We start from the raw sequence: 24228 nt of genomic DNA, 5'->3' as shown, positions 1-24228 counted from the left end.
AAGGTTGTCATGAAATCTTCAGTATATCATACATTATGTAGGTTGGAGATAAAATATGTAGTATGTCTTCATGTGATACCTGATCAATACACTTGTGCAAAATATCTGTATTTTTATATTATTAAAACTTGCATGTCATCTAAATGAATTCATTACTTCACGGCTCTCTGTGGTGACTCCACAGTGCAGTGAATAAGGACATAATAAATGTTTTTCTGTCTCTTTTTGGGCTTTTATTTTTTCTTGAGTTACACAGATATTATAGAAGACTGTCGTACAGTGAATGGAGATGTGCTGTATTGTGATACTGTTATTATTGTGGCTAGCCTATCATTCTTTTATTGTATCATGAATTATTCTGGGATTCACCACTAAAACCAACCATTAAACTAGTTCTACTCCAAAGGGGATCAGCCGAATGGTTTTATGGCTTTATGGAGCTTCAGAACTAAACTGGGGCTAAAAAGAAATGTTTGATATCAAAGAATTGCTTGCTTGCTTCATATTTGTGACATGAGGATTAGGGACATTATTTGGCCCTTTGACATTTTTTTTTACATAATTTTCTGCAGAGTTATCATAATGCTTGTGACAGTTTCTGTTGGTTTCACAGAGTCATTACATGTTACAGAGAGAAAGAAAATTGGTACTTTATCTTCAGCTCTGTTCTGACAGTGATGGGCATGCTCATCCAGGACTGCTGTGTGATTTTTGCCTTACACAGAGAACTGTTTTTGCATGAGCTCAACCTTTTATTTCACTGCAGACTCACTTCCCACTTTCTGCAAACAGCAAACTGTCACCGCCATTCACTGAATAATAGTTGTAGGAGGCCGTACCTTTCAATTTATTCATGCACAGTTTTGCTTTCTGACTGTTGTTGATGGGGGATTTAAGTGAGAATACCCTGCTTTTGACAGTTCCCTGTACCTGATATCACAGCACCTCTGCCATCTGCAGCCATCTTATGTCTTTATTAATTACTGCAGTGCCTGGTTTATTGCTGGTATTTTACATATGGCTTTTCACTGAGATGCCTCTAGCTGCTAGATAAGAAACATGTTTGACATTCTAGACCAAGTTCATTCTCTTATTATTTTACAACACACGGCAATGTTTGGACAGCTTGCCTCAGCACAAGTTATTACATTATTAGTTTGATGTTTTTTTCCTATTTATGCCTGGAAATTGTTCATTACTAACCACAATAACCAATGGTGATGCTGTTTGTGCCCTTTAGCCCTCAGACTGATGTTATTGGCTGCAGTTATATTAACAAGGATGCTAAAAGTGAAAATATGAGCCTATTTAGTCTTCTGGTCAAATGATCTCAAATATATCTTTTTTTTCTTCTATACTCTTATGCTTTATGAAAAATGTGCACTTCAGGCCTGATAAAATATGTTGCCTTTGTGTTTAGTAGTAGACCTACAGTCATAACTTTATAGCTTTCATCTATAAAGTTTTATGTCAGAAACCTGGTATTAACAATGAGTCTTTCTTCTCATTTTTTAGAGATCAGGTCTGGTGGGAGAGGCCCTAAGGAAGGACCTGTGAGGCAGCTTCCCTTGTACGACACACCATACGAGCCAGCCGAGAACGGTGGCGACTCGGACCCCGACCGATTGCGCTGCCCCAGAGAAAGCAGACTACCACAGGATGATGAGCGACCGCCTGAGGAGTATGACCAGCCCTGGGAGTGGAAGAAGGAGAGGATTTCCAAAGCCTTTGCAGGTAGGGCTAACTGAACATTACTATGACCACTGAAGGGGGAATCTAAACATCACTGTAGCTTTTGACAGAAAGAAGTAAGTAAAATACTGCAGAGAGGACTTTTGAACAAGGAATGCATAATACTCTGGAAAAAAAAACAAAACATTTTTCCATTATAATCAAAATGTGAGCTGATTTTTTTTCTTCTTAATCTGTTGCACAGTCTTTGTTTCAATGCCAAATGCACAGAGACTGACTCTGGCAATAACTGTTCAACTGTCAAGCTTTTAACGCAACGTAATCTGAATCTGTTTCTCTTTACTAACCCGGGCATCTGTTTTTCCAGCTCTAACAAATTTGATTATGGCTTCTGTCAGGTTATGAGGCTTCTGCTGCTGCCTTTACTTTTCTCTTTAAGCTTTCTCTTTTATTTTTTTTCCTCCTCTGTTAATGCACCTGCTACTTTCATTTTGCAGGTGTCCAGACTGCTGTTTACTGTTTTCATCCAACTCCTGCCTGTTTAAACTAAGCTGATACCTAAGCTGCTCAGGGAGGCATGATTGGTTGTGCAGGTGCATGTAGGTCCAGGTAGTCACTGTGGTTTAAGAGCTTCAGCATGGCTAACACAGCCATAACATCAAACAGGGCTGTTCCTGGAAAGATATGCGTTTGAAATATAAATATGCACCCCAAATTAAAAACAAAAAACAAACAAAAAAAAAAGCCTTTTAACCTTTTTCAACAAAATCAACAGTCCTTGACTTTATTTTTCACCGCCCCTTTTTTCTCTTTATATATTTTTTTCTTTTATATCCTTGAACAGCTCTGCTTTGTTATGACTGCATTAGCTACGAGGGCTCTGTAAGTGGCACTGGATCAGATCCCCACAGAAGAAAGGACTCCAAATCCCTCACAGGTACCAATGGAGGCGGGACTGGGGATTGTCTCCTTTTCTTTTCTCCATTCTTTTTTTTGTATATTCTTGCTAGAATATATGCCTGAACCTGTGGGTTATCACTTACTTTCCGAAAATGCTATTTAAAATCGATATTACAAGCTTGATTTACAGTTTATTAGCTGTGTCATGATTTGGTTAACATTTGAGTCCTGAGTGCTGTTTTCACCCTTTGAAAATGCCTTCCTAATTAGAATGACATTATCAGTATGCTACTTTCACAATTCCCCAGAGCTTGAAGTGGACTAAAAAAAAAAAGCAAAGGCATGGTAGAAGTACTTCAGATCAGTCTTTCAGCAGGCACACAAGTTTAGCAAGTGCAAATAGCGCAGTGACACTTGTTGGTGCTTAAATGAAGGGGCGATGGGGTGACGGGTGCAAGTGAAGGAAGCGAAACTGTGTTTACTCCTTCACTTTTTGCAGTGTTAATTATTCTCTTTCCATGACGAGAATAGTGCTGTCTGGCTTTCTGTGGAGATGATCGTTATACAAACATAAAATATGGCAAAGTGGTCTCTAATGCACAGCAAAAATAAAAAGCAACACACATGCATTATTAAACACATGCATGGCCTGAAGTGGCAAAGCTTGTAATTTGGGTTTTAGACGTGCAAAAGTAATTGCGCTGAAAGGCAGCGTAAATCAAAACTCACCATGTGAGGCAGCGTACAAAAATAATTCACATGTACATTTTTGTAATTAACTTTCTTTATAGTTTAATTATTTCTACACATTTCTCTATTTTATGTGCCTTTTATTTTTCCCCTTGTGCTTTGAAATCACAGATTAGGTGCACTGCAATAAAGTGAAAGAGTTACAACGCAGAAGAGCGACACCCCTTGTGGTGTTGTGCTGTTAATGGGTTGTTTCAGCGGACTTCACGCAGTCCTGCAGTTCAAGGAAATTACGCCATTAATATAATTTACATGCGCAGCTACATCTTAATATCTAACAATAAAGCATATAATTAATGCCACGTCCTCAGCCCGCTTTCATCACAACTGTTGAATCCCAAGTTTGATGTAATGCCTTGAAAAGCCAGTCAGTATTTCAAAACTGATCCGTCCTAAATCACTGGGATAGCACAGTTTTGTGTTTGCGTAGATTATCTGTAGCATTATTAATGGGAGTGAAGGTCTGCTATCGTAACATGGAACATGTTTAAATCTGTGTGAAGTCTCTTATGTGGCATTATAAAAGCAAGAAGCTCCTGAATCCCATTTGCAGGAGAAGAGTCTCATAAGAGTATTTAGGGCATACCTGCAGGTAATGAGAGTCCTGGTCTGTAACAATCAGCATTACTTACAGATAGCGTCAGTTCTTGAAATAAATGAGAATTCAGAAAATGATCTTTGTCCACTGAGAGGTCTTTTTTTGGCTAGTTTTGAAGATTTTGTCCAGCTGGATTTATTTCATTGTGGCAGCTTTTCTGATTTGAAAGAATTTCATGAGCTTATGTCAGGCAGAGGGTAGTGAAACTCTGTATGTAAATGTATAAAAACAAATTTGTCAGCCTGTTCATTTTTCATCCTTCCATGCTTCCACTTAATTTCTGTTTCCTGTTTACTTGTACCGTATGTGCTCTAGGCCCCGAGGTTTTCATAAGAGTCGCGTTCTTCTGCCTCTGCTAGTGATTAGTTAAATAAGGGATGCTGCATTCTTAATCACTTTCCTTCTCTCCCTCATTATTTTTCTGTCGAGCGGCACTCAGAAGAGTTTGTTTAGGACACTGTTTACTAACACATTCCTCTTTCAACTCCCCCTTTACAGCGAGTGTCCCTTTTGATGATGATTAATTCAATTTCCACTGGATGTCAAAGTATATTGGGTGGGAATTGAAGAGATAAGTCTTTAAGTTGTCTTTCAAAGAACGCTGCAGTATAAAAAGTACTTTGATTTATTACTAGGCTGTGTTCTGTTTTATGTTTAATTCAAGCAGAAATAATTCCCCACTATTTGAAAGACAGAAAAGGGGGGGGGGGCTTTCTAGGACAAGCCTTGTCAGCAATGGGCTTGTTGCTTTTGCAGGTGTCAGTGAGACCAGCCTTGGATCCTAACATCAAGGGGCTTAGAGAAAGTTTCCCACCTTTCAAGGTTGAAGTTTGTGTGCCTCCACCCACATCTCTGATCTTACCAACAAGCTTACCTGCGACTTCAGGACATTATACATTGCTTCAGTATTTAAGTCCACATGAGAGCCAGTTGCTTACCAGTTATCCCCATTTAATCCCTTCTGGCACTGATTTAAGAGTGAGCTTAGAGCCCAGCTACTATTGTCTTTTCCCAGAGTTCCCCATCCAGATGTTTTATTGCACCAGTGTCCATTATATTTTTTGATCCATTCATTTTCCATGTCAAGAAATCTGTAGCATGAGTGTGCCTCATAGAGGCAATACTGAATTATTTTGCATTCTTAGGTGAGGCAGGGTTACGCAGGGATCCTGTAATTTTAGACTGGAGTATAAAGGTCATGAACATTCTTTATGTTACAGCTTGAGACGTCTAAACATGTGCTCAACTAGTTCCAGGTTTTGCTTACATTTCCTTCCTTCATATTCTATTTCATTTATCAGGGCCGCCTGAGATTAGCTGCAGCAGAAATAATAGAGGTACATTTTCAGAATTTGATCAAAACAGACTTTATAGAACAGACTATACAAAGTGTGTGTGTGTGTGTGTGTGTGTGTGTGTGTGTGTGTGTGTGTGTGTGTGTGTGTGTGTGTGTGTGTGTGTGTGTGTGTGTGTGTGTGTGTGTGTGTTTAAGGCAACATCTGTCTTAAGCTTATATTGCATTTGGTTTTATACAGTAGATAACAACATTTTTATTTATTTTTTTTGTTTTATCTGAAGATGCATGATTGTTTGGATCCTGCTAGGTTCCATTGTGGTGATGCTGCCGTGCCTCCAGATGTCATTAGTTAAGCAAATACGTTATCAGGCTGCAATACTATAAGTTGTAATTAAAGCTTTTTTCTGTGTGTTCAGATGGCCTGTTTTTAAAGTAGAACTTTTTATAGCTCGGTGGGCTTTTTTAGGTTTCTAGAGGGCACTTCTCCTCAGCACCGTTTCTATAGTTGCTGAAGCACTTTACGCCTGTGTAATATAAATGATTAATGATATTGTTCACCATTTAGATTTAGAAGCAGCTTGCTGCACTCATCAAAACCTTCACAGTTTATATTCCAACAATTATCTAGGAAATGAAAATGTCGCCAAACAAAGTATTAGCGCATAATGAAAAAAGATGCACAACCTTGCTAAACTGTGGAGTAGGTGTTTAAAAAAAAAAAAGATTAAATAAGTACCAAGTGCTGCCTACGCCCTCCCACCATGGTATAATATGGTAATGCAATCTGTATAAACGACTATTTGTCTTCATTAATGCTGGGGAGGGAGAGCAGAGTAATGCTTCTCACTACAGCCCTCTTTTCCTCAGCTGTCCCTATCACAGCCTGCCTTCACGCCTGTTCACAACATTTGGTCCGGTGTTATTATTCACTGTTGGACTATCTCCTGACAGGTATGCAATGGAATGTAAATCCTCTGCCTTGTTAGGGGGTTGGGAGGCTGTGTACTTGCGGTTTAGTTAATCACTCATCCTCACTGACCCTCCCCACACCAATGACACCTCATATTCCAGGCCGAACACACGTACTCATCTCAACCTCTAACTCCCTCCCTGGATGCCGAGTAGGTGATGGATGAGTTTGGAGGTTAAGAGTGAGGAAGATGCATTAGAATTTGACCATATATGAAGCGTCAGTGTGTGAGGCTAATATAGGGTGTGTTCACATGTCTGTCAACCTGTATAATTTGGCCCTGCATATAATATGCTCGCTCACACAGCTGGACGTGGACGCACCGCCATCGGAAATCTGAGCCTTGTCTCAGCAGGAGTGGGACTAAGAGCCATTGTTACTTAATCTCCTTGCCCTCTGCTACCTGCTAGTAACTCCTTTCACTTGGTTCCTGGCCTGCAGGGTACAATGAATTTAACACGGGAGATCAGAGGCAGCGTTGTCGCTTGCCCACTCAGGTCTTAGGATGCTTTGTGTTTTTTTTTTTTTTTTTTTTTTTAAATGAATCTTCATAGACTTAACGACCCAGAAATCTGAGACCTGACTACAATGTTCTAAAATAAATAATTGATTCAGTTACAGTCCTATGCTGCTATTTTGCAGCAGGGTTAAAGCCAGCTGTTTTGTGGGTGTCATGGTTCTGTTTCTCTCTGCCTGGTTGATCCGATATCCCTGCTGTCTGTCACTCTGCAGCTCTGTCTCGTCCTCCTGGCCTCTGCTGCAACACCCTGCTGATAACCTTCCTGACAGCCCTCTTTCATGAGCCTCAAATGTGTCCTACCATCCTCTACGGAGTGCTGCTGCCATGGGTCTTATCTTCACTCACACACATTGGCCACACACAACAGCACTGTAAACCTCCCTCTATAAGTGTAGAAGCAGTTCTCTGCCAGAAACCCCCCCCATGGAAGCTCCTGCTGGCCAGCTGTCAGTAACCCATCTTTCCCCTCTCTCTATATGGAAGAGCGTGGAAAAAGGCCTTGTTGTCATCTTTTTGCCATCACCCATTTTCTGCGCCACTTTCATTTTTAATACAATCGCAGGGTCTCTCAAAACACATCAGTGCTTTGAAAGAAAGCTGGACTATATAATGTGATGGACACAGTATGCGGAAAAATTATGAGGTGGCATTTCAGTTCCCCCGGAGCATTACACAGTTGTTATCTGTAATGATTTGAGTGCAGATGGAACAAACACGTCTTCAGAAGAGGCTGGTTTCGTGTTTCGAGCTCTTCCGCTCATAATGTGTGGCATAAACATCGCAATACTCCAGCTTGTTTTGAATATGCATGCAATTAGCCAGCCAAATTAAGCAGAACTAAATTAAACAGCATTGGTGGAAAACAAGCATAGCTGGTGATTTATGGTGCTGCACTGTTTACAGTGATGAAGTGCCATGGGCTAATGAAAAGCCTGGGTAAACAAATACCTGGCTTTACAAAAGACGGGCTCCTAGAAGAACAAAGGGAAGGAAAACACTGCTTAGAAAAGATGCTTATCCATTTTGGATTTTTTTTTTAATTTTATTATTTACTAAACTTTTAGCACAGAAACAAAGTACATATCGGAAGTGAGGAAAACAGAGGGTGGAGACACGAAGCTTTTCGCAGTTTTCTCCATTAGCATGGCCACTTTTGAGCGACAGATGCTTTGTGAGTCCCAAATAGTTAATAGCCTGCTTTTTACATCAACAGGAAAAGGTGTGTGCTAATATTGAATGAGGATTATCCAGGTGAGAAATGGCATATCGATCCAAATGCAGTCAGATTAGATGGCAGAAAAGATATGATGTATTCAGGTGCACCTTCAGAAATATTAATTGGGGTCTGCATTATTTCTGTCTTTCTATTTGGAGAGGTGCTGTAGAAATATAACTAGATTTACTAACGTATATAATGTCTAATTGACAAAATACACATTGTGAGTAAGTGTGACGTACATTTTCTACTTGATATGCATGTGCGGTCTTTGATGCACTTAACCTGTTACTCACACAGACTACAATGTATCACCCACAGACCTGATAATGGGTCCAAATCTGCATTAGCTGTAAACAGATGTGTATTGGTAGAGGGCAGCGTGATATGTGAAAATGTTGGTTGCAGTGTGGTGAGCTTCAGGTCCATGTGTAAATCAGCAAAACTGCTGCTGTCACCTCGGTCCTGAATATAAATTTGTCTATGCAGTGTAAAGATGCACTCACCTGTGCAGCAGCATGACATCTGAAGTCAGTGGCAGCCTTAGGAGTAACAATACCTTAAAATGCTTCACAAGGTGAGGCACCCAGGGTTAAAAACACACACCCAAAACCCTGAGTATAGAATCAGTTTTCCTTAATTTTCACAGTGCTAAATGCTGTTATTCAGCTGTGCAACCAAGCGAGTCTGAGCCACGCTCGCTAAAATCATCTCCCCGTCCCCACATTGAGGCTGCAGAGTGGAGGCAGCCTTCTGCTCCCCAAACAATTACACGCTAATCTGCAATGTGAAATGAGTATTAGGCTTTTAATCTCATAGGAAGAGAGTCCCCTACTTCACCCCAAAGTAGAGGAAGTTATATTATCTTGCAGAGTTTTCGACCTTCTGTATCCACTCCTCCACCAGCCTACACCTCTCCCATCAGGATAGACAGCAAGCAGCTCCTCCTTCCAGCCACCTTTTTCTAGATTAGCCCCCTGACACCCCAGGCCCAGCTATTTAATTGCTTGTCGGATTGAATATTCTCCAGTCTCCCCTTCATCTAGCTTGCAGATATTGCTTCTCATTAACATGTCCTGTACCACCACCATGGTTCAATTCCTTTCAGGGTGGAAGACGGGTTCATAACATTATGTTAATCTTCCCACTAAAAACCGGTTTTCACACCAGAATTATTAGTATATCTGATTTACATCAACCTATCTGTTCTCCTGTTATTTGTCCATGTTATTCCTGAGTCTTAACAATTCTGTTGTTCCCTTTACGTGACTGATGGCAGAGCATTTGTAGTATATCAGTATTTAGATGGAAGATGGGATCCGTCTGAGAGTTTGTTGACAGTGTTGTTCCCTATGTTAACCTTAGTTTATTCGTTGAGTATATTTTGATTTTGATAAAGAAGATGAGATTATGGAGGTTATTTAATCGGATGACTAGTACCGTATTTTTCGGACTATACGTCGCTCCGGAGTATAGGTCGCACCAGCCAAAAAATGCATAATAAAGAAGAAAAAACATATATAGGTCGCACTGGACTATAAGTCGCACTTTTTTTGGGGGGGGGGGTTTGACTCAGAGCAGAAATTCCATCTTGAACGGCAATTTAAAATAATAATGGATTAAAGAACAGGACGAACACGGTTACACCTACGTTATGCTAACGTAACACATTCAGCTACATGACGCACAACGAACAAGTGTTCGGTATGTTAACGTAACATTAAGTTATTCAGATAACCATAGCATAAAGAACATACTAACAAGTTAACCAAACCATCAATCCATTGAATTCTTCATCCTCGGTGTCACTTCTAAACAATTCCGTACACTCCGTAGACGAAGCTGCGCTTCCTCTTCTGTGTCGCGTTAGTCAGACTCGTCGTCAGCTGCAGTTCCAATTATTCCAGCCTTTCTGAATCCCAACAGGATGGTTTGTCACTGAAGCCCATGTTTTCTTGATCCATCCAATGACTTCCAGGAAAGTTGGGTGGCGCATTCTCCCAGTTGCCGTTAAGCTGTGCTCTCCATCCATCATCCACTGCGCCCACAGGTTACGCAAGACTGCCTTAAAGCTCCGGTTCACGGAGATGTCAAGTGGCTGGAGTATTTTGGTTCATGTGTTATAAATGTCACATATACGTCGCTCCGGAGTATAGGTCGCACCCCCAGCCAAACTATGAAAAAAAGTGCGACTTATACTCCGGAAAATACGGTATATTATTCTTTTTGCTGCTTCTTGTAAGCCCTTAAAGGAAACTGTTAATAGTTTTGATGTCCTTGGATTTGCTTTGAAATGCATGAATGCCAAAGGTAGCTCCACATTCTTCTTTTACAGTACTTTCATCACTGGAATAAAATCTCCAGCACCATGGACAGTGACCTTAGACTCTGCTCAATCATTGTGGTTTGCATGGCACAAAGATCTCTTTTGAGGCCTTTGTAAAACAAGAATCTAAGCACAGATAACACAATCTCCCAAGAAACAGGTAGCTCACCAAAGCTATTACCGCTGGACTACATTTATTTATTAGCCTTGGCTTCAAACGCCGGCTTTCTCTTATATGAAGAAAAACATTCCCCTCTCTGTCTCATTTATTAATTATCCTTGGCTATTTAAAAAGTGGCCCTATGTTGGAAACAGATGTGCTGCTGCAAGAGTGTTCGATTAGCCTGGTAATGGCTGCATGAGGCATACATTATATAAGGGGCAAAGCCAGGGTAGTGTCCTTTGCCTGCATGGATTATATATATATATATATATATATAGACAATATATAGATATTGTCTATATTCTGGTTTATCTTAATATAGACGCCTAGGTTCTTTCACAAACCACTGCACCAAGAGTAACAGTAGCGTGTATGCTGCTGTACTGTATGCTGCTGAAATTGTTTAGCTTAAGGCAGGTTTATATTTAATAGTCTGCTCATTAAAACCACAGTATTGTATTATTTGGGCCTGAATTTTATTAAAGGATATTATACACTGCATTAGAGCTTGAAGAATCTGGGATTAAGAACTTTGCATTGCCATATATTGAGTATATCTCTCCCAAGGTAAGACTGTAGTTATTGGCTGAATCTGAGTGCAGTATTAAATTTGCTTATTGATACAAAAACTTTCTCATCCCCTTTGTAACTTTCAGGCCCTCTCAGCAATCTGGGTATCCAACTCCGCATCTGAGTGGAAGCGGATATAAAAATCCAGCCCTACTTTTAGAACTAACTTTCCTTCCTTTTCAGTCCTCTGGTATTCCTTCCTTTTCTAGCCCACAGCTGCTGCTGATTCTTGGATCACAGTATAAACCAGCTCTCCACAATATTTCTCACTTACCCCTTGTACCTTTTGTCTTTTTCTTCTATTTTCTGTCATTACTTCCCTTTCTTCACTTACTTTCTTTCTTTATTCTTCTTGTTGCTATCCTCTCCTTGCCTCCATCTCTCCTCTGGTGACACTTGCAGTAGAGATTAAAGTGATCAAGGACCTACCATGGCCCCCTCCAGTCGGCCAGCTCAACACCAGCCCTCCCCCAGTGGAGGAGCTAGAGTCTCCTTCCCAGACAGCTCAGCCCTCGCCAGGACAGACGAGCTGTGACCAGCACCACCATGGTGGGTGTTGGTGTTTACATTATCCAGCATCTTTCCCATCAATTACCCTGCCACTCCAGTACCCCTCCCTAGTCCCTGTTGGTCCGTCCATCCATCCATCCATCCATCCATCCATCCATCCATCCATCCATCCATCCATCCATCCAAATCAAGGAAAGCATGATATATTACATAGCATACAGTTGAATATTTTGGTTCTTTGGACCATTTAGGAAGACATTGCACATGAAAAAACATTACTAGCCAAGCAGCTTCCAAAACATAGGTAGAATTAATCTGCTACTGCAGTGCATGATGATGTTTGTCCTAAATTTTCCGGTCAGTGATGCCTTACTGAAAGAGTTACCACATGTGAAAAGTACTGAAAAATCTGACTTTAGGTATTAGCCCTGTAATGACTGCTCTTTTCCATCTGGAATACATGTGGCAGAAAATCACCAACTCTTTTGCAGGTCTTATACTGAAGCCTCATTAGTTTTAATTGTGTTGAACTGCCTTCTGCATGCATAATTGCCGTTCGTTGCGACCCCCATTTCCTCTTGTCAACATACTCATAACCATCCCAGATGTCCCTCTGGCCTGCTGTTCTCTACAAGTGGCTTACACAAATTAGGAAATCGAACTCATTGGAGGCAAATTCAGCTCTTGACTTATTGCCATATTTACCTTTTTCACTGGACTCAGTGGACAAGTAATTGACCTATTTTTAACTGAGAGAGCCATTATTTTATTTCTGATGCTTTTTCACACACTTATAGTCTGTCTGCTGTCATTATCCGGAGAAAAGAAGGACATGTAGCAGAACTAATTTCAGGAATGGGATTTCCCCTAGCAGAGTGGAAAGACTGAGCAAGGCCATGTAAGAGGACACCAATGTGTGTTTTAGGCGAGGACAGGGCGAGGAGTTGATTTATGCCCATAAATCCATGAGAAAGGTTCTGGTTCTTTCGGTGATGTGAGTGAGTTTAAGATTGGCATCCAGCTGTAAAGTGATCCCCTCTCTGTCTCAGCCAGTAAGGCCCAAGTCTACATCTTTAGGGGTCAGGGGTCCATATGGCAGACATGGGGAGGGGGGATTGATGGCCTCCACAACCCTTGTGAATACAGTTGCACTCGCTTGACCTCAGCACACAGACAAGACATACGAGTCATACATCAAGACATTAGTCATCTGTTACGTATGCCAGACTGACTAAAGATCTATAAAGGATTTACAAAGGGCAGTTGTTTTGTCCTAATATATAGAGTATATTTTAAAAAATATCCATTATGGTCTAGGTAAAATGCTTGCACGTCATTACCAAACCTGAAATGCAGATTAGCGATGCAGATGTTACACCTACGTAGTAATGGAAGGCATTTTTGTCTGGATATAATGCAGTTTCTGCCATTGTTTTTACCATGAATTAATTATATGTACTATGAAGTATTTCTGTTTCCTTTTTTTTTTCTCTTAATCTAAGGAAGCAAAGTAATTAAAAGATATCCAAATTTAATTTTAAATAGATTCTCTAGCTGACACTTGGTGGGGCCGCTCCTTTGTCTTAGAAAAACCTAATTTAGAGTTTCATTTTGAAATTTATATAAAAGAAGAGAGCTTTTTCCTAGATGGTGGAATCATCAGAGATTAAGCTTATAGCTTCAGCAGCAGCAGTGGGGCTCTAAAATAGAGTATTATAAAAGCCATCCAGAAAATTATTATTTTAGTTCCCGATGCATATAATTAATATTGGCGTAAAAGTTGAGCACTACTTTTAGTGTGTAGAGCATTCTAATGAGCTGGAGACCTGTTAATAATTTCACAAGTCCTAGCTGGAAAACCTAATTTTCACCTCACAATACAGCAGTCGATGAAACACTTTGCCCTTCAGACTAGTCATCCTTTCTGATAGGAGTATCATTAGTAAATGAGAATTAATTAGCCGGCTTAATTAGAGAAATCTGCACAGAGGGGGAAGAGGAGGCAGTAGTAGTAGTTAAATTGTCTTCAGTGACAGATGTCACTGTGTTTTGTTTTTTTTTTGTGTGTGTGTTTCTTTTAGTTTTCATTTTGATTTCCATTTTATAGTGATTCCTTTTTATGTTGTTAGATAGATGCCTTGCTCTGCTGTGCTGTATTATATGGCAGTGCTTTATCTCGTGGTCCGTAATCGTGGAAATGTCCTTTTGACATTTCTTTTTAATCTGTGCCTTAGCCCATCAGCTTGCTCTATCATGCACACCCTTTCCCCACCGTCTTCTCTGTGTATGTGTGCTTGTGTATGTGATTATTTATTTATTTATATATTTATTTATTATAGTTGTCTCTAAAGGAAGCCGTGTGTCTGAAGGGGACAGGTCTTTCAGCCATCCATCACTATCTGACTGACAGTTCAATCTGATACACAGATTCCATTTGCAGCGCTTTACAAGCAACAATTGTGATAACACACACAGTTGCCCATGTGCCTTTATGTGTTTATTTTAAGAAATGTGTGTTAGAGTGTGTGTGTGAGGGTTTTCACCCTCTCGTCCCTCTTAAGCTTCCTCTTACGGCTTTTGTTCCCCCGTGGGCCAATCCTCTCGTCAATCTCCTGTCGTCCATGTCTCGAACTGTGCACTCTGGAGAGTGAGGGGGGGGAATTGGTTTGCCTCACTCCCACTGATTTTCTGCCTTAAAACATAACTCTACATCAGTTTCAAAGCAGTGATAGTGAGACGGCCAGCAAACAAAGCAGACATGAGTCCGTTCGCTCTCGAGCGAATAAAATGATGGCTTTTGTTTAGTTTGGAGGCTCTTTCTTCAGGGTAATACTCTCCTTGCAGAGCATTGCACTCTGCCTGTGGTGAAGTCTCTACTTTGACAAGAAAGGTTGATGGGGTGAGCTACACTAAGAATAACCACTCAATGCACCCTTTCTTGGTAGTGGAGAAAAAAAAAACAGTTTAATCAAGATCAAATAAATCACTGATTGTTGGGTCTGGGGAAGAGGAGGGACAAGTGTGGGAAAGGAGAGAACGGTAAATGTGAAGAGCTGAGGTCAAGCACATGGTTGAGGTAGATACAATACAGAAATGGACTGTGTAGGGAAAAGCCAAGATTGCAACATTTATCCTTAACCCACAATATCTGATACCTTTTAAAGCTTCTTATGTTTGCATCACGAATCAGTGAAAAGATGATAGTATCATGTTTACAGCACATTCCCAATATGACCATGAAATGTAAGTAGATGGTTTTGTTGTAGCAGGAGGCATAATCAGTGACAGCCTGCCCTGCAGTGGGACCATCAGAAACAGTGGCAATAACAAATCAAAACTGTCCTTTTTTTTTTTTTTTTTTTTTTTTTTTTTTTTTTTCCCCCCCCTGTGGAGACGTTCCTCCACAGTCCATTTTCCCCTATCTTTTACTGTCCCCAAGAATCAAGAGAGCTCGGGGAAAAAGACAGCATTAGAGGGACTGGGCCAGAGCGATAGAAGAGAAGGTAAAGGGCAGAAGACGAGGAAGGGCTGGACATATGCAAACAGAAATCAAACGCAGTGCAGGGGAAGCAATTGGTTCCATCTTCATGTTGTGATCTGTCAGCATTGACAGGCGCTGAATGGAGCAAACAGGCATCTTCCATGTCCCCTTGGTCAGTTTCCATGGAAACGCTATTTCTCACCCTTACACATATACTGTATATTCATCTGACTTAGATCATATTGCCAGTATTCGACATGTAATTCAAATGGACTGTATGAGTATAATGTAGACACAACATAAGATAATTGAATGCCTATAGTAAGAGCATCAGACCCCGAGGACATGTATCTGCAACTTATACTCTTCCAAGGGTTAGACCCAGAATTTACCCAGCTGTCATGCAAACAGTACAATTTTGCCATCATTTTAAGACTCCACTGTCAGCCTTTAACGAACAAATGTGCAGTGGCCAAGATAACAGCCTGAGTCATTCGAAATAATCATTTCCATGAGTTTACGTTTAGGGAAACGCATCAGTAAGCCCAAGGCCAACGAGTTCAACCTCAAATGGAGTGTAGAGGTTAAGGGGAGCCCCTAGTGGTCAGAGCTGAAACAAATGTAATGTCATAAAGGCCTTGATTGCAGTGGGATCATAGGCAGTATTTGAAAAAATACTCAGCTCCTTTATTTCAGTAGAATGTGCTACAACTGCAGTGTTGTGAAAATACCACATTAGAAGTATCTCTTAAGGTATCCAGAGTTAATGAGCAGTATTTCACTGTGAGTTGAAGTGGCACTTGTTTTAATTACTAGTAATTAAAAGATGTGCTTTCATTAGTAATTAGTAACAACAGTTATTCTTGGTTGTTTTATCTTGGGGTTCCCAAACTAACCACGTAAATCCAGAAGGTCTTTAGATAAATGGGTTATTAAACAGTTTTGATTCAGAAACACATTTATTTTTTTGGACTTTTCTCCAATCTTTTTTTTTTTTTTTTTAATTTTGCATAATTTTACACATGCAGTGACCACTAACCACCCTTTTTTTGAATGGTAACACTGTATCATTTGATTGCAGTTTTTAAATCTGAAATCTCATTCTGAAAGGTAGCAGGCGCTACAGAAAAACACACATTAGTTCTATCTGAAGTGCCATTGAGGTGAGCAATAAAATGGCACAACATCTAAATACTCAAGTAAACTACTTGTACTGAGTACTGTGGAATTGATTTAAAGTGTCAACCCTTCCACTCGGTGTGATACAGAGGCACTTGGCGAGCGCACAATCTGTAAAGTGTAATGCTATCCTCTGACTGGAATGCAGAGTCTAGACAGATGTAGACATGTTGTTAAGATCACACTGCCTGTCTCTGTGTACAGTGTCTGCCATGTTCAGCCTGGTAATTAAACACTAGATGCAAGACTGGCCATTAGTGACAGAGAGCAGCAAAGATGGATGCTGCCTAGTAGATGTGAGTTTCATACTACATTAACCACTTCCGTCAAAATATCAGCTTTGATTTGTTGGTCTTTAGCCGTATAGAAGCTGGCAACAATAACCGGGAAAAGCTTGTCATACGGTTGATGCAGGAAGCAGCCCCTCTATTACTGTTTGAAAAGCGTGTCAGGAGCTTTAAATAGTTTTTTTTCCTAAAAGTTTTAGGTGTTTTGACATCAAGTACAATGATGGATGACTGAGGAAAATGGCTCAAACACAGACACAGAGCTGCTCATGGCTGCTCCTGCCTCCACTTTCCGGCCTTTCATTTTTTTAGCTTGTGCAGCCGTTTCCCACAAGCATATATTCACATTTAATTTGTCCTTGAGCACATTATCTTCTGTGTGCTGATCGGCTGTGAAGTTGCTCCATGGCCCCTGGCATTTCATGTTGTGTGCACAGGTCACTTTAAGCCCCCCAAACACCATCAAACACTTCCCTGTGAGGCTGCCAAGAGAGCTTGTCATGTCCACAGTTGGCCATGAGAGTTTGAAAAGCTAGCTCAATGTTTAACTTGCAAAACCTGCGTGTTGGATTTGGGCATGCATTAAAGTGTGTGTGCACATTTGCGTGTACTTAAAGAGTGAAAATGCTCAGCCATACTGTTGTATACATGGAATTCTTTATGGGTACACTGGCTTGTTTTGGGGAAGTTTGCATGTGTGTGTATTTTGTCTTACTGGAATGTGTACACAGGCAAGCGGGATTGATTTACATATCTTTTTTACCATGTGTACATGTCCTTCAGTTGGATGAGTTACACAGAGTGGCTCTGTGTGTGCATATGTGTGAAAGTTGGTAAAAGCACATTTTGGTTCTCATGCTTTACAGTAATCTAGTTCCAGTTTAGATGCAGGTGAGACCGTTGATGTTATAACTTTTACAATGATCTATTTCCCATTAAGCACAATAGCTTTTTCAAGTGGCCTTAATTTGAAGTGTAGTTCAAGTGTGTTTACAGGACCTACGTTATTTTTGAGACATTTTGAGCAAATATATCCTTTCAGAATGAATTTTTCCCCTTATTACAGTCCAGTTTGATGGTGTGGAGAAGTCTCGAATGTCGCCCACCAAGGAGGGGAAAACTCGCCCGCTGCAGCGACATTCCAGTGGCTGTCTGGTCAACACCAAAATGACTTCACTGGACCACTGTAGCTCCTCTGTCGGGGAACGCATCGACCCCAAGATGCCGCTGGAAAGCCAGTTGTGAGTCGAATCTTGGTGTTGCTTTTTTATTATTGCATTTCATTTCAGATACTCCCCTTTGCTTTGACTCTTTGTTCTGTAATACCTACACTTACCATTCCTTTGTTCTTTCCGCTTTCTCATCCCAATTTCCTAATGTTTACTGTAGCTGGTACCATGGAGCCATCAGCCGAACTGATGCGGAGTCTCTGCTTAGGCTGTGTAAGGAGGCCAGCTATCTTGTGAGAAACAGCGAGACCAGCAAGAACGACTACTCTCTCTCCCTTAAGTAAGAACAATGCTCTCATCTCTTAAATGACCATCCACAAACAGTATTATCAGATGCACCGTTTCAGTTGGCAGCCTTGGTGAACATGTAACTCCAAACGCTCAGTGCTGTTTTGCCTGTTGTGACAATACAGCGTCAGAGATTTAAGTGTCTTTCCAAGTTGGCTGAATTTATTTTCAGAACACACACTCATAGACCAGCATGACCTTAGCCACTTACTTAGTGGCAGAGTACACACAGTGGACTTGTGTAACATTGCTTCTGTCGAGGTGCGGGTATACCTGCTGACTCTTCCTTTTCTGTATGGTAATAACTTTCACCCTTCAGACCTCTATCCCCCACCTGCTGTACTTCTTGCCCGTGGCTCGTCCTCCACCTCCGCTCGGTAACCCCTCTGACAGAATCGGCTCCTCGATTTGCTGATGTGCCCACAACTTGGTTAATGGTGCACTTTTATCGTTGACCTCAATCCCTGCAGCGTCCAGCAGAGGGTTCAAAGAAGCCACTCTGAATTGTTACGTCTAGTCTGACATTTGGAAGAGGTCGCTTTAGTGTCGAGTCCTGCAGTGCAGTCCCATCTCATCGCTTTGATGGGAATGTGGAGCTTTGCTGGGTTTGTTTTGATGGTTGTTGCTACCGGGTGTCATGGCTACAGCCTCAGAAACATAATCAGAAATATGCAACAGCCTGAAAGCTTTCCAAAAACAACTGCGATTAACTGGCTTCAGTATCTGTTAACAAATCTTTTCACATTGACTTTATAGATGCTCCATTAAACATTGCAACCAAGACTCAACCACATGACATTTAGAAAAATCTCTGCAACTGTGTGACAACCATCAGATGAAATCAAACCACAATATGTAAAGAGACTTTGATTAGCCTTTGTTCTCAGAGTGGAGCTCATCCTACTGGAGGCTTATATAACTTGGAAGAGAAAGATAATAATTCTGCTTGCTGCTCCTCCAATTCTCTTGATGCTAGCGTAGCCGACTGCCTGTCTAACTCCCTGTCTCATCGCCTGATCATCTGTAAGACTGCTTCTTTTTCTGCCTGGCTGACTGAAGAAAAAAAAAAAAAAAGACTTGCCCACTGTTAGGATGCTGACCTGGTGCTCTGGCTTTTGGATGACTGCAAACCATGGACAATATTTGTCTGACTAGTGGAATACGACCACATTTTAAAATGCAGACATCTTGTCACAAACATGTCACAAAGATGTAGGTTCCTGTATCAGCTGTAAGCATGTTACATGAAATAAGTATAAGCTAAAAAAAAAATATTGAAAAAAAAATTTAACACGCAGACATTTCATTGCACAATATTTGTCCTAAATGCAATACAGAAAAGGAGAAAAAAGGCTGACACACATAGCAGTGTAATGTGAAGTTACTGAGAAATTAAGGCCAAAGGAGTTTTCTTTGGAAGGAATATATAATAATTTCAATTTAAACAGCAAGAAATACATCATTTAGTAGTAAAGAATGCTAAGAGCACTAGATGTATCAACAGAAGATACATATTGATGGCTGTAAAATGTAAACCTTAATGTGTGGTCTAAAAACATAAATTATTCTGGATTTTTATTAAACGTTAAAGATGGCAGGTGAATGTTCTTGCTGCAGCATGATGATGATGGTGATGTGGGGAGTACTAATTAAGAGAGCAAGTTTGACAAATGCCCCTCTAATAAGCAAAATCCCCATTTTGGAAGATGAAAATGTTGTGAATATCTTGTGCTTGAGAGTATTAATCCATCCATCTCTCGGCTGTGTTCAAAAGGAGACTGTCTAATGCCGGTGGGGTTACCTCCCGTAATGAAATAACTGATTGTTAGATTATCTAAGTGAGGATGGGGAATGAGGAAGACCTGGAGGCACTGGAAAACCACTGAAACTTATTTGGTGAAGTTTTTTTTTTTCTTTCCACACTGAACACAGCCAGGCCATGATAAGAGCAGGTCTGTAAACTTGTATTTAATGGTGTGAGGTTAAAACATGTTTTAAGCTTCTAGTTTTGCAAAAAAAGTTTTTTTTATATATATATATATATATATATATATATATATATATATATATATATATATATATATAATTACCATTGTGGGATCAATAAAGTATCTATCTATCTATCCAGTTCAGTAATGGTGCTATTCCACTAATCCACATTTAAAAGCTGTCCGGATGACCCTTAATAATGGCCTGTACTATCAGAGTGCAGTTTGTAAAGCATTTTCATGAGGTTGGGTCCTTCTGATCTGCTGGTGCTGATGGTTACTCTTTTGAAGAGAAAAAGCTAATTGTTGGGTGGCTTCTGTGATACCTTTTTAATAGCTGTTTGTCAGCCTGAAAAGATGAAGAGGAGAAAGGCCATGCCAACGAGATTGTTACTGTTGGTGCAGATTTTTACTCTGTGATTTAGTGAGAACTATAGCATAAGGAAGAGGGCACTTTAAGTCAGCAGAAAGACCTTTTCCCTGTCTGTTAGATAGTTGGCTCCAGGCTTGACTTTAAAGATTTTTGGGACAATGAATAGAATGAGGTTTAATGTTGCCCAGAGGTATCTGTGGTGTGCCAGTAGCTCTGGAAACTGGTTTCCCATGTTATTCCACACCCTGTTGATAGAGCTGGTTTTAATGATACGAAATCTTTAAGTTGTAAGCAACTGAACATCTTAGGAGTTAAACTTTTCTCATATTTTTGGATTGATAGACCCAAATAACAGCAGATTCATAATTTGCATTTGCTTGCTGAATAGGGAAGATGCCTTCAGTGAAAGGAAAAAAAAAAAACAGGAAAATAATTTGCATTTGTTTCTTGTAGAGTTCTGCTTCTCTCTCTTTGTGTAGATGTGTGTGTGTGTGTGTGTGTGTGTGTGTGTGTGTGTGTGTGTGTGTGTGTGTGTGTGTGTGTGTGTGTGTGTGTGTGACTCAGCACTTGGGTTACAGAATCGTGTGCCCTTGATGTAAGTCGGATGAAGCCTAGAAAATGATCATCATGCTGATTCGTAGAAATGGCAGGTGCTGATACCTTGCAGTCAACTATGACTCCAAGTTCAGCCTCCTCACTCAAGCCCATCTCCCCTGCTGCCACAGAAAATGAGTGAAAACCCAAGGTGAAGATCCTTCATGTCTGAGGTTGTTAAAAAATGTATGAGGCCGCGAGGTGCCACATATGCGTATTGCATTATTGATAAAGACAGACGTCGCTGAGACCTCCTGCCTCAAGAATCCTCTGGCCTTACGGAAAGCATTTTTTGTCTGCTTTGCCCTCCTAAACCCTTTTTTTATGTTCACACACCCCCCCCCCCCCCCCCCCCCCCCAACCTGCTCCTTTCCTTTATTCTCAGTGGAGAGAACCCCTTTTTGATATTTGAAACATATTAAAGCCTTCACAGGGCACTCAGAGTTCAGTGTCGTTCAATTTCTTACGTCATGATAGAGCTCTGCAAAGCATGTTTCCACTGTTCCACTGAGCAGGGGAATTGTTAGTGAAAGAAGGAAATAGATCCCAAAAACTGTTTGATGCAAAAGCCCAGAAGTGGTGACTGTATGACCAATTGAAAGAACACACCAACAAGTCCTTGCTTCTGCAACACCTCCAAAGACACTTTTTTCTCCATCATTTTTAGATGCAAAAGATCAGGTTCATATTTTGTGACACATATTAGACAAATGGCTACACAGAGCACAAAACTAAAACTGGCCTGACCTTTAATTTTATTTTGTTTGTATGTTGGTTTGTCTGCCACCTACCTTACCCACTTACTTTAGTGTTTTTAATGTACAGATTAGTAAGGATATGAAATAATGGGCACATATGACATCTGATGCCCAGAAATGCTTAAAAGGGTCATCCTTTATGCAATGGTTCATTATCTTGTTGGCAGATGACTTTGTTTTGGGGGGGTTTTCGGCTGCCTTAGATTCATAACACAGAGAGTATCAATCATGAAGCAATCCAATATGTGGAAGGTGAAGATAAGCTGTGATTGCTGTCAGGCTGTTCCTGCTCTGAGTGGTACTCGGTTAAAATCAAAGTCATAAACCTCAATAAACAAGACAGCAGACCTCCCCAGTCAGATTAATCCTGATTAGACAAATATAAGTCCGCAAACACAGTGATATGATAACACCACAAAGGCCTGTCTTTTCAAAAATAGCCCCATATTCATTTTATCAGCAGCGCTGCTCTGTTGCTCTGTTGTCCTGGTTTCTGTCTCTGCAGGACTGTAACATAATAAGCAGCTCTGAGCACTGACTGGAAAAATCAGCTGGGAATCTAAAAATGATGCTATTGATGTGTTTGCCTTTTTAAGTGTGCCTCTGTGTAACCTAACACCTTTCTCCCAGCGCTCCATGTGAAGATTCATCAAATCCACTTTGAAGGAAAAGATTATTTTTTAATGAGCTCTGATAGCACCATTTGCAGAATCATAGCATTTTTGAGACCTGTGGCAACAGAAATTTGGAAATCTGCACGATAATGGAGAGGTGGCACTCATGTACACTTCAGTTTTTTGGCTTTACCCTGCAGCTTTTTACTTCAGTTCTTATACATAAAAACATTTGAAATAGCTTTAAATTATTTTGAATATTCATACTAATACTGACAATCATGCTAATCCTGAAAGGATTTGCTCATGCATAGAAATAAAGGAAAATCTGTTTAAATGTATTTATCTCTGTTTTAAAAGAATATATATATATATATATATATATATATATATATATATATATATATATATATATATATATATATATAAATCCTTCACCTCAGTGCTATCTTTGTTCTGGTTTTTCTCTGTGTATCAGGGAGAAAACACATCCGCCGGCTTTACACATGCAATTAACAGATAAGTAAAGAATGGACTTACATTTCAGGTGGCTAAAGCCAAGTTCTCACTCCTGTTCATCACAGATAATGGGCATAACTACAAAAATATGCACATATTTCCAGTAGAAAAACATATATTTATTTATCTTTAGTTGCTACATGTGTCTGCCTGACACATAAATGAGTGTATTATTTGACAAACGTCAGCATCATCAGTAGCCTTGACCATTGTGCATTCAGTGCTCCTTGCTGTCAGAGGATCTCCACACTATCTATAACTAAGCCTGCATTTGCACAGTTTTCACAACAGCCTTGTTCAATACCAACTTTGACACACACAGAATGCAATAGTGTAGATAACACTGACTGGCTCCATAAGTAAATCCCTTTAAAGCTTTCGTCTTTACTTGATAGGTTAGTGGAAATTTAGAGCTCCATTGCTTAATGTGGGGAAAACATATCTCCACGTAACTTTTGCATAAGAGGTTTTTTTTTTTTTTAAAAAGTGGGAAAAATGTAGGTGAGAGTTTAGTGGGCTTGAAAGTGCTGGTGCACATTATTTTGAGGACAGGTTATAATGTCAATGAACTGTATTTGAGCCTAAAGCAATCATAACCAGCTAGAAGCATTAGCTGCTGTTTGAAAAAGCTATTATGCTAATGTATTTGTCAAATTACCAAAGAGTATATTTATAGAACCGGCTATAGTGAGCATTAGTTTTATATCACTTCCTCACTAAAGGTTACTGCTGCATCGCTTCCCAAGTCAAAAGAAAGTAATTTTCTATTTTAAAGCAGAAGATTACTGGCAAGCTGTAAAATGTATTGATCGAAGGCTCCTTGGAACACACAGGGAGCTTTTAATTTGCTGTGCATTTATTGCTGTAGCTTAAGTGATTTATCCTGGGAGTTCATTAGCCTCATCCTTATGCACTGCATGTGAAACCCAGCACCTTAAGCAACCTGCCTTTTAGTCCCTTCCCCAGTTGGCTCCAAAGTTATCAGAGGTAATCCAGCTTTCAGAACACTGTCACATACTGTAGGGAACAACTGCTGCTGGAGTAAACGACAGGGAGCTGACAAAAAGAGGAGATCTGTTGGGAGTCCCATAGAGTCAGGCTTTTGACTTACTTCTTACCTCTTTTTTTTTCCTTCTTCTTTTTTAAGTCATGCTAATGGTGTGACTCTAGGGATGGCAAAAATGGTCTGCTAATTGGTCAGTACGTCACTTTGGTTCACACTGATATTTCTCAACAGCTATCCAGAACATTAAAAATTGGCAAGTTATATTAGCATCAGTTTGACATTTGTGGTTTTGAGTGAAATGTCTCTACATCAGCTGAACGGACTATCGTGAAATCCCTTTAGGATGAATTACAGAGCCTAAAGCAATGGAGGTCCCTTTGTCCCAACAATATGGAGAGTT

At 40.2% G+C, this 24228-nt stretch overlaps 1 protein-coding gene across 4 annotated transcripts in view; it reads left to right on the top strand.

The window, feature by feature from the left end:
* shf (Src homology 2 domain containing F) overlaps positions 1–24228 on the top strand; it is a 99522-nt gene that overhangs the window by 70229 nt on the left and 5065 nt on the right. Inside the window, exons 3-6 of one of the 4 annotated variants that reach the window (XM_030758075.1) lie at positions 1516–1734; positions 2537–2629; positions 17526–17700; positions 17849–17968. In XM_030758075.1, the coding sequence (XP_030613935.1) occupies positions 1516–1734; positions 2537–2629; positions 17526–17700; positions 17849–17968 (607 nt within the window). Of the gene's footprint in view, positions 1–1515; positions 1735–2536; positions 2630–11404; positions 11552–17525; positions 17701–17848; positions 18000–24228 lie in introns of those variants that run through there. The other 3 variants (XM_030758065.1, XM_030758087.1, XM_030758080.1) reach the window with 3 other exon arrangements.

Source organism: Archocentrus centrarchus, chromosome 3 (genome assembly GCF_007364275.1).
Source record: "Archocentrus centrarchus isolate MPI-CPG fArcCen1 chromosome 3, fArcCen1, whole genome shotgun sequence".
Lineage (NCBI taxonomy): Eukaryota > Metazoa > Chordata > Actinopteri > Cichliformes > Cichlidae > Archocentrus > Archocentrus centrarchus.
The sequence above is the reverse complement of the archived record's forward strand: the minus strand, read 5'-3'. Positions and strand labels throughout refer to the sequence as shown.